The following is an 11,836-nucleotide window of genomic DNA, read 5'->3' as shown; positions in this document are numbered from 1 at the left end:
ACTTTATCTTTAATTAATATGCCTTGATAATCTGTAAAGCGCATTAGAGAAATTTTCCTCATGACTGCCACCTATTGACGCAGTTTCGCTTCACAGTTTCGTCCTCTTGTCTTTTCATTCTCTCTGGTTTTGTAGTCATCGATATGTACTATCGATAATTGTGAAAACCGATATTATTAACGCAACTCTTGTAATCGGATAACGGCTTCAAAACCAATATCGACTTCGTGCTCTACGGGTCTTTATAATTTTAGCTACAATTAAATTTTTGTTTTTGTGTTGGTATTTGTATTATTGTCATTAGATTTTAAATTATTAAATTAATTGGTAAAGAATGCACATTTCGCCTTGTTTATGGCTATTTATGCGAAATATATGAAGTGAAACTTCCCACTGGCTTCTGCGTGATATTGATGCATTATGGATATTTGAATGTGTGTGTGATTAAGAAAACAGCAGCTGGCTGTGGTCACCAACGATATAGCAAATATAGCAGCACCTAAGCCAAGGAGGTCTATGAAAATTTCTTTTTTGTTTTTGGTAATTATGATAAAATTCATTTTATGTTCTTCATTCTAATGAGTTGCTTCTCCTATATTTTAGTTTGCAGTATTCATGCCTCTGTGAGGCAATATTTCAATATTTTTTGTAAGAGTGTTAGTGATTGATGAGTTAAGAATCGAATCGAATATATTCTTAAATCATTCCCATGGTATTCATATGAAGTATTCGTCATCAATCGCTTATCTACAAGTTTTAAACAAAAGTTCTTAAACACAAAAGGTAAGTTGTCACTGTGTTTTTTTTATTAGCAAATATTTCTTAATTAATAATTCAGAATATTTGGAGAGGGGTGTGGATGTATGATAGTGTGGATGCATTGAATTCAGTGTTGGTAAAAGACGATAAATTATAACATTTGTTTTCAATTTGTTTACATAAATGTTGGCCATCGCATCATTACTAAAGACCATAGAAAGACGTCTATGTTCTATATATCTGAATTGATAGGGTGAGGAGTATACTAACTTTATCATTCCGTTTGTAACGGGTCGAAATGAGTCCAATCTATGCTTTGTTGGGGTATAATTCGTCCGTCCGTCTACTGAAATCACTACAACTTGCGAATCTAATAAGCTCCCGGCTTGAAACTTGGGACGGGGGCTTTTGAATGCAAAAATTGATCTATTCCCCTTCATACTTTTTCATAGTCTGCATAAAAACCGATTCTCAGGACCAAATAATCGGTCCTCCTGAAGGACTAAATTTAATCCGATCTGGAAATTTGGTTGGTAATGCCTTCTAACCACCATTCCGTGATTCGGTCAAACAATTTCAGAAATTTTCAAAAACAATGTAAAACTCCATTTAACCGTATCTTAACAAATTTTCTTTTTTACTTCCTTGTTGTGATTTTCAGCCCTTAATTCCATCCCATTTTAAAATGTTTTCACACCTACTAGGTGTTTCTAAATATATTTTGCAACATGGGGCCGAGCGTTATCACGCAATGCTCGGATCAAATTTTTGATTTCGATAGAAAGTCTCTGTGATATTTTCAAATCAAAGTATACCACAGCTCGGGAGCCACCGTGGTGCAATGGTTAGCATGCCCGCCTTGCATACACAAGGTCGTGGGTTCGATTCCTGCTTCGACCGAACACCAAAAAGTTTTTCGGCGGTGGATTATCCCACCTCAGTAATGCTAGTGACCTTTCTGAGGGTTTCAAAGCTTCTCTAAATGGTTTCACTGCAATGTGGAACGCCGTTCGGACTCGGCTATAAAAAGGAGGTCCCTTGTCATTGAGCTTAACATAGAATCGGGCAGCACTCAGTGATAAGAGAGAAGTTCACCAATGTGGTATCACAATGGACTGAATAGTCTAAGTGAGCCTGATACATCGGGCTGCTACCTAACCTAACCTAACATACCACAGCTCGTCCCACCATATGCTCATCATAAGCTTTTTTCAATGGATGTTGTTGTTGTAGCAGATTGGGGAAACGGATGTGATAGTCCTTAAGTTTACAGAAGAGCCGGGTTAACCATATGTTTTTTTTTCGCTTGGGATTATCGTAGTGGATCTTAGACTACACAGTCCATTGTGTTACCACAGTGGTTAACTTCTCTCTTATCAGTGCTGCCCGATTCTATGTTCAGTCCGAACGGCACCAGCATTACTGAAAGGGGTATAATCCACCGCTGAACAACTTTTTGGTATCCGGTCGAAGCTGGGAATGAACCCACGACCTTTGGTTTGCAAGGGGGGCAAGCCAACCATTGCATCCACCACCAGTAGGCACTAGGCCTGACATATTGAGACCAGGTTTGCCACAATTGGTAGAATTTTACCAAAAATGCTACATTTTTTACAAAATTTTCTTAGAAATAAAGTTTTGACAAAATTTTCTATAGAAATAAAATTTTGCAAAAATTTTCTATAGAAATAAAAATTTGACAAAATTTTCTATAGAAATAAAAATTTTACAAAATTTTCTATAGAAATAAAATTTTGACAAAATTTTCTATAGAAATAACATTTTGACCAAATTTTCTGTAGAAATAAAAATTTGACCAAATTTTCTATAGAAATAAAAATTTGACAAAATGTTCTATAGAAATAAAAATTTGACAAAATTTTCTATAGAAATATAAATTTTACAAAATTTTCTATAGAAATAAAATTTTGACAAATCTGCATAAAAGAAAATTTTCTATAGATATAAAAACTTTCTATAAAAATAAAATTTTTACTATCAAAGTCTCCCTTTCTGTACTTTTGACAAAATTTTCTTTCAAAATAAAATTGTGACAAATATATCTTTGGAAATACATTTTTGACAAAATTTTCTATAGAACTAACGTTTTGACAATATTTTCTATAGAAATAACATTTTGACAAAATTATCTACAGAAATACAAATTTGACAAAATTATCTACAGAAATACAAATTTGACAAAATTTTCTATAGAAATAAAAATTTTGACAAAATATTCTGTAAAAATAAAATTTTGACAAAATTTTCTATTGAAATAAAATTTTGAGTTTTCTACAGAAATAAAATTTTGACAAAATTTTCTTAGAAATAAAATTTTGACAAAATTTTCTATAGAAATAAAATTTGTACAAAATCTGCATAAAAGAAAATTTTCTATAGATATAAAAACTTTCTATAAAAATAAAATTTTTACTATCAAAGTCTCCCTTTTTGTACTTTTGACAAAATTTTCTTTCAAAATAAAATTGTGACAAATATATCTTTCGAAATAAATTTTTGACAAAATTTTCTATAGAACTAACGTTTTGACAATATTTTCTATAGAACTAACGTTTTGACAATATTTTCTATAGAAATAACATTTTGACAAAATTTTCTACAGAAATAAAAATTTGACAAAATTTTTTATAGAAATAAAAAATTTGACAAAATTTTCTATAGAAATAAAAATTTTCACAAAATATTCTGTAAAAATAAAATTTTGACAAAATTTTCTATTGAAATAAAATTTTGAGTTTTCTACAGAAATAAAATTTTGACAACATTTTCTTAGAAATAAAATTTTGACAAAATTTTCTATAGAAATAAAATTTGTACAAAATCTGCATAAAAGAAAATTTTCTATAGATATAAAAACTTTCTATAAAAATAAAATTTTTACTATCAAAGTCTCCCTTTTTGTACTTTTGACAAAATTTTCTTTCAAAATAAAATTGTGAAATATATCTTTCAAAATAAATTTTTGACAAAATTTTCTATAGAAGTAACGTTTTGACAATATTTTCTATAGAAATAACATTTTGACAAAATTTTCTATAGAAAAAAAAATTTGACAAAATTTTCTATAGAAATAAAAATTTTGACAAAATTTTCTATAGAAATAAAATTTTGACAAAAATTTTCTATAGAAATAAAATTTTGACAAAATTTTCTATAGAAATAAAATTTTGACAAAATTTTCTATAGAAATAAAATTTTTGACAAAATATTCTACAGAAATAAAATTTTGACGAAATTTTCTATAGAAATACAATTTTGACAAAATTTTCTATAGAAATAAAATTTTTACAAAATCTGCATAAAAGAAAATTTTCTATAGATATAAAAACTTTCTATAAAAATAAAATGTTTATTATCAAAGTCTCCCTTTTTGTAGAAGTGTGCTAACTCTTGCTGGTATTTAAAACTTCGATATATTTGCAATTCAAGGTATATTTATACACCCAAATAAAGTATCGCTACTAAGAGTGATCATAAAATAATAGACTATTTATTTTCGAGCAAATTTTTTTTGTTTGGTTGGAAATTTTTTTAGTTAATTAAAATACTAATTGAGTTAATTTTTAATTAAGACCATTGGAATTTTCAATCAATTGCCTTACTGACTATATTTTTATCTGATTAAAAAGTTAATTGTGTCAGTTATTGTTTTTTTTTTTAACTCATAAAGTGTTCACTTTAATCAAATTTTTAATTTAAAACATTTTGGCGATATTTCTTTGTTTTTTTCTATGTAAGAAATTATTTCATTATGGATTGGATTGGACAGTTATTTCATAATGGGAAAAAACCTTCGCAAATTAAAATTGAAATAAATCTTCAAACTATAATATAACTTCTCTGTATACTAAACTGGGGACATATTTCATTTTTATTTTTGAGGATTTATTTTATGGGGCATATTTCAGAGTGTTTCATTATTTACCATTAAAAATAAAATAAAAACTTAATTGTCATAAATGAAATTTGCCTGTATCTAAGCTGCTGTGTATACGCGTTGTTAACAAATCCGTTGTGTTTACTTGACATTTTATATTTTACAAACTCCAAAATCAATTTCGGACCTTTAATATTTACCAAATTTCTAAGTGGTCAAGGGTAACAATATATATCTTTTCTAAAAATTTACTTGCATGTTATATTCTATTTTTTTCTGTACAAAATTTCCCCATAACAAAACTAACAAATTGTTAATTAATTAAACAAAACAATGTTTGTTAATGCCTGATTATTTTATTTCTAGGGCAAGCAAAAACAAAAAAGAAAAACAAACAAAACAGGCGTGGGTATCATAAACACACTATTGCAAAGAAAAAACAAATTGAGAGAGGGCAGGCAGCCTTTTAAGATTAAATGAGGCTATGGGAAGAGTGGCACAATGAGGCGTGATCAAATACTAGCATTGTTTTGATCTATGATGGCATGATTTGCAAATCATGGCCCAGGAATAGCCAATGCATTTGAAATTAAAATCAAATTCCCATACCCATACCCTAGAGAGTAGATGCCAGAAACGTGCAAATAGACAGTCCCTAAATATGGCTAGTAGTTTGGTAAATGATGACGAGGACAATACGACGGCCACGACAACAACGCGTACTACACAGCAGCAGCAGCAACAGCAGACAAGCAACAAAAACAATAACAATTGTTTAAATCAACAAAACAACAATACTAGTAGAGGTACTAGTAGTAGTAATAATAACAATTCAAGTAGTAACACAAGTGCAAATGCCAATTTAACCAACAAAATGCAAGGAAACGAGGCTAAAGTGAAAAAGGAGAATCTACAACAACGTAAATTGGAATTGGAAAAGTTGTTGAATGAAAAAAATTGGCTGCTGCAACAATTGCAAAAACAAGAAACGGAAATATTGAATGGCAATTTTGAGTATATGAATTTCAATGATTTCATACAAGACTTGGCTAGCCAATATAAACAGGAACAAGGAGTGGAAACGGGCAGTAGTCTCCTGGGCTTGGGTGGAAGTCAATTTAGTGGTGGTGAAGAGGCCATTTTGCGTCGTAAACCGTTAACTGCCAAAGAGAATCAACAGCAGCAGCAACAGCAGCATCATCATCATCATAATGCCTTATATCGTAGGCAATCGGAAATATCCAATCGTTCATCGGAGTATGACAATTATCCACATCAGGATAATTTATCAACTCATTCGGAAGGTGGTGGTGTTGGCGTTGGGGCTGGAGGAAATTCTTCAATGACCATGCAACATGCTCAGCAGGCACAACAGCAATACAATCCAAAATCGGCCTTAAAGAAACGCTCGGCAACGGTGGCGGGTACCACACAAAAATCTACCAATAATTTACAAATGGTAAGGCATCAACATTTGGACCATCAACAACTGTTGTACAAGCAGCAACAACAACATTATCATCACCCGCAACAACATTTGTTCAAACATCATATGGAGCATCATCAAGTCTTGATGCCACATCTGCAGTATGCTACACAAAAATTCTACTATACCACATTACAGGCCCCCACCACGATAACACAGCAACAGGAATATGGTCGCTATATTGCCCAACCCCAACATCACCATTCGGCGCATAATGCTCAAAATCAAACATCACCAAGTCAGTCCGGCCAAAAACCTCATAACCAAATGCCTTCATGTTCCCAAGCAACAACAACTCAGCAACATCTTTTGATGACTCCACCCCATGGTGGTGGCCATATGGATAATATATCCTTGTATTCCTTAAATTCAAATAATGTGGCCACGTTACATCGGCAAGCTGAGAAACAACAACCCGTCATTGTACAATGTGATAAATATTATCTATCGCCAACAACACATCATGTATCGCATAATGATGGTGGTGGTTTCATAAAATCCAGTCAAAATATCAAAGAATATATATCGCCCATAAATTCACCACAACAACAGCTTATGGCAGCGGCCCGTGAAAAACGTTTAGCATCACAAGGTAATAATGTTAGGGGAACAGTCAATACTCCAGTCATGGATATTATATCCTTGGCTCCGTCATACATGTCCATGGAGTCGGTGGAATATATGCAACCAATTGCTACAAATATCCAACAATCTCAGAATCAACAAAGATGGCGGTCTCAAAGTAATCTACCTCCTTCGAACCTATCATCGGCTACGGCAATGGTGTCCGCCGATGTCAAATCGTATTCCAGTGATATGCTAAACAATAATCAATATTATAATACCAATTTAAATCCCCCACCAGCACCAGCCTCACATCCCCCAAATGTTACCCAGGTTAAACCATTTAAGCCTTTGGATGAAATTTCTTTAGCCTCATACTCTTCGGAAAGCCAAAAGAAACCCAAAGCAAAACAATGGCTGGAATCATCCTTGGATGGTCCAGTTATCAGACAAACTCCCAATCAAGGGGGAGAAGATCTTATAGGAGATTATCTAAATAATAACAATAGCCAACAACGTTCCAAATTATCATCACATTCATTGAACACATCCAGACATTATTCCATGTCAGCAGCTCAAGCAAAACCTCTAAACTCCCCCACCAATCATCATAACGCACAAGCAGCAAAATTAAGTCAATCCACATCATATTTAAATCAATTGGTGGAAACCACACCACACTCCACTTTGAACTCTGTTCCAGTGCCCTCCATATCGCAGGCTTATAATGTAGAAGCTACATCACCTCAAACACCGGTTGCTTATAAACTTTTACCGGGTAATAAACCCCCAGCTAGACCTCCACTTTATATAAATGCTGGTGGTCAAACGACAGCTTCACCTACTACAGGTCTGCTTCCCGGTGCTCTATCGCCTGATATACGAGTTGAGTCGCCGAAAAATGTGACGGTTGTTCAACCGGCCACATTTCAACCTTACAAGGAAGTTACAAAACCCTTTGAAATGTCCGATTTCTATAAATACTCTACCAAATACAGGCAAAAGGAAAATAACAACACAGCACAGGATAATTGAAAGTCGACTGCTGGGTTTGTTTTGTCTTTATTATGGTCAATGGCTTCAATGCCAGAGATAATCTCTTAAACAATAAGGAGATCAAGACAGAGAGAGAGAGAGCACAAGGGTAAATAAAAATAAGCAAATGTGTAGGAAAATATTTTTCAACAATGTCCTATGTTTTAGTGTATAGAATATCTTTGTTAGGATTAAAATATGTAACTACCATAAGAAGTGACCGAAGAACCTAAACCCAAGTTCTCTTTTATGTAATAACTCGATGCCGACTTTAATTAAATCTTCAAATTCACCTAACTAACTTTAGATATTTTTGAAAATCGACTAATCGACTTTTGATTTTGGCCAAAATCGAATGTGATGAAAATATTTCTATGGTATGTCTATGTTTAGATGACATCACTCATTCTAGAATATGCGAAAATTCTATAGACTCTTTTGAGATTAATTAAGGGTTTCTTCGGCCTCGTTTTCATTGTTTTCATAGTATATCGAATATCATAGTTCTTCTTTAATTGTTGATATATTTTTCTACAATATTTTGTAGTTTTGTTTATGTTAAACAGCCCCATTTTTCAAGTACCATCTCAAGTGAATTCACCTTTTTCAAATCCCTATAGAGACTGTTAAATAAAAAATAAAAAAAAAAAAAAATACTTGAATTTGATTCAAGTATCATACAAAATTGGCTTTATTGCAAAAAAAATCGTTTATTATATTTTAATTGTGATGATTACAGTTAAAAATATAAAAAAAAAAACAATGTGTAGTTATAAGCTGTATATTATTGTCTTTTGTTTTAGGAATTCAATGAGTTAAACATGAATTTAACATCACTTGAGTATTACTATAAAAAAGCAATAAATATATTTAGGATATATTACATTTTATGGGGTATGGGGTAACCAGACCAATTCATAAGTAAAATCTTGATTAACCATAAATTATAAATACTTCAAAGCTTTAAATTATTGATTTTTTTCATTTCGATAGTATATTTGGTAAAACAATAGACAATCTCCAAGGTTGTTTGGTTAATAACACTAGCCAACAGCCATTTTGTGAATTGTTTCTAGCATATTTTTTCTTATTGATTATGACCTACTAAACACGAAAATGATTTTTAAAAAATTTTCTGTCGATTGGTTTTCGAGACACAATTCATATAAAATATAAAAAAATTGCTAACAGCAATTTTGATTTTTACGTATAGCTGAAATTTTTAATATAAGCCCTTACTTAACAAAATCGAACAACAAATAGCGGAGTTATAATTTTGGTAAAAGACCGAAAAGGCTAAATCAACGCCCAAAAAAACCAAATGAGTAGAAACAAAAATATAACTGTACATTTTATGCCATGTGGAAAACAGCGTTGATGCGATGATTTGGTCTTTTCGGTCTTTTACCAAAATTATAACTCCGCTATCTGAGAATGAGTTGTAGACGGCTCAATTTTCTTTAATTTGAGTAGTATTAAGATCAAAAAGGTTAAAGAAAACGAAAGATAGGCTCAAAATTGGAAATGTACCTCCAAAAATTTAAAAAAAAATTGTGTCTCGAAAACCAATCGACAGAAAATTTTTTAAAAATCATTTTCGTGTTTAGTAGGTCATAATCAATAAGAAAAAATATGCTAGAAACAATTCACAGAGTTTCACAAATTGAATTTTAAAAAATATTCAATTAAAACTTTAATTGATTCAACAAATTTCAATCACAAAAATAATAGTATCAATTAATTTTTTGATTGAATCAATTAATTTTTTAATTGACCTTCAATTAATTTTTTAATTGATACTATCATTTCTGTGATTGAAGACATTTCAATTAAAAATTAATTGGATCAATTAATTTCGTGATTGAATCTGAAAATTTTTTTTTGTGTGTAGTACAGTTTAAAAGTTCGTTAGCTAACGTAACTCTAAGGGAGCTTCATGAAAATGGGGGGTTAATCGAATATGAATTGAGTTGCTCATTTTATGCTGAAAATACAACAAAAAAATAGATTAGCGATACAACAGTCGAAAATCAATTTTATAGATTAATAGCAAATCTCCATAGTAATTGGTTGACAGGAGCTTCTTATTCGTAATCTGCATTTTTGGCCAATAGATTTTTCATGTTTTATAGATCGAATTTTTAAATAGTGATTTTTCGACTTTGCAGTCATTAGAAAAAAATAATTTTTGACCTACATGGTTATAGATTACAGTGAAACATCTCGGAAGTGCACACCCAAGACAGGAGCTTCTTATTCGTAATCTGCATTTTTGGCCAATAGATTTTTCATGTTTTATAGATCGAATTTTTAAATAGTGATTTTTCGACTTTGCAGTCATTAGAAAAAAAAAAAATAATTTTTGACCTACATGGTTATAGATTACAGTGAAACATCATGGAAGTGCACACCCAAGGTTGCCTAAATTCTGTCCACATTTGGGAGTGGTCTATTTATGAGAGGTAAATTTTAAGGTGTTAATATAGCAAACGTCACAACAATTGTTCACTTTTAACACGAGTGTTTTGGTTTCGCTGTAGTCGATTTTGGGTCAATATTTGACAATTTTTCACAAAATATCGATTTATCGTTTTTCGATCTCTGTATCTTTCCAAATCTAGGAAAGATTTAGAAAATTACAAATGGTCCATTAGTCTATTGTATTCTTTTTTTTTTTCTTTTGACAAAAATTTCGACTACCCGAAAATTTGTCTTTCGATTTTTAGATCGATTTTGGATCAAACCCCGATTACTTTGCCAATATCGAAAGTTTATTATTTGATTTTGACCCTTTTTTTTGCAGAAAATATCGATTTATCGAAAATACCACTTTCCATTCTGGGATCTCTAGTTCCAATAAACTGAGTACATTTATGGCTTCGTAACATTTTGGAAAAAATAGGTTTTCATTTTTTAGAATAACAGACCATTGAATAGATGATTTTTTTTGGCAAAATGTCGACTACACGAATATTTGTCTTTCGATTTTTAAATCAAAGCGATTCAAAGCTCGATTTCTCGATTTTTGGCCAATATCGAAAGTTCGTTATTTGATTTTGACCATTTTTTCCACAAATGGCAAAATGTCGACTACACGAATATTTGTCTTTCGATTTTTAAATCAAAGCGATTCAAAGCTCGATTTCTCGATTTTTGGCCAATATCGAAAGTTCGTTATTTGATTTTGACCATTTTTCACAAAATATCGATTTATCGATAAATACCACTTTCAATTTTTGGATTTCTACTTCAATAATGACAAAATATTGACTATTCGAAAATTTCTCTTTCGATTTTTAGATCGAAAGGGTTCTTTATTATTTTGCGGCCATTGAAAAGAGCGATTATTGGCCTTACTATATTGGAATTCGTCCAGTTTTGTCTATTTTTTTTTTTTTCACAAAATATCGATTTATCAGAAATACCAGTGTCAATCTTTGGATTTCTAACGTCAGTAATGACAAAATGTTGACTATTCCAAAAATTTCTCTTTCTTCTTTCTTTTTAGATAGAAAGGGTTCTTGTTTTACTTTCTTGCAATGAAACATGCTACCCTTACCCTTAACCATATTGGAATTAGTCCAATTTGGCACACATAGAAAAAAGACTGCTAACAGCAATTTCAAATTTTTATGCTTCAGGGTCTAACGAACAACCAATTGCAAAATTTTTGAGGTTTTGAAATATTACTTAAAGCATATTTAAAACCCAATAATAGATTTTTGGTATAAATAAAATATCATTAATAGCTCTTAAATGTGATCAGCAAAAATTTTGTTTGGTGTTATGGCTTAATTTAATAAATATATATGCAGATTTTTGGGCAAATACAAAACATATTCTTAATATACAAATTGTATAGTGTTACAATAGCCCCTGGTTAGCCGTTTTTCGCTTGTATCACCCTGAACTGAGCCCTATTTTAGTGAAGTCGAGCTTTAGAACTAGAAGAAAATGTTTGCTATTTCAGCAGACTTTTTTGCTGTGTTCACTAACAAATTTCTTTGGGCATAGCTTTATGATGGCTTCAAATATATGTTTTGTAAAAATATATTGCCATAGGATATAGTGCAATAATAATGATGTTTGTTAAT

General features: G+C 31.2%; 1 protein-coding gene across 1 annotated transcript; it reads left to right on the top strand.

Moving 5' to 3' along the window:
* Nucleotides 1–225: 225 nt before the first annotated feature.
* On the top strand, nucleotides 226–10,417 carry sstn (stepping stone). Its single transcript, XM_075306283.1, has 3 exons — nucleotides 226–540; nucleotides 604–783; nucleotides 5,024–10,417. The coding sequence occupies exon 3, from the start codon at nucleotides 5,235–5,237 to the stop codon at nucleotides 7,740–7,742; it is 2,508 nt and encodes an 835-aa protein (XP_075162398.1). The 5' UTR covers nucleotides 226–540; nucleotides 604–783; nucleotides 5,024–5,234; the 3' UTR covers nucleotides 7,743–10,417.
* The last annotated feature ends 1,419 nt before the right edge of the window (nucleotides 10,418–11,836 follow it).

The sequence above is a fragment of the Haematobia irritans genome, chromosome 4 (assembly GCF_050003625.1).
Source record: "Haematobia irritans isolate KBUSLIRL chromosome 4, ASM5000362v1, whole genome shotgun sequence".
In the NCBI taxonomy this organism is placed as follows: domain Eukaryota; kingdom Metazoa; phylum Arthropoda; class Insecta; order Diptera; family Muscidae; genus Haematobia; species Haematobia irritans.
The sequence above is the reverse complement of the archived record's forward strand: the minus strand, read 5'-3'. Positions and strand labels throughout refer to the sequence as shown.

What these genes read in the sequence shown, in the direction of transcription:
- sstn (XM_075306283.1), top strand. Translation starts at nt 5,235, where the DNA reads ATGCATTTGAAATTAAAATCAAATTCCCATACCCATACCCTAGAGAGT.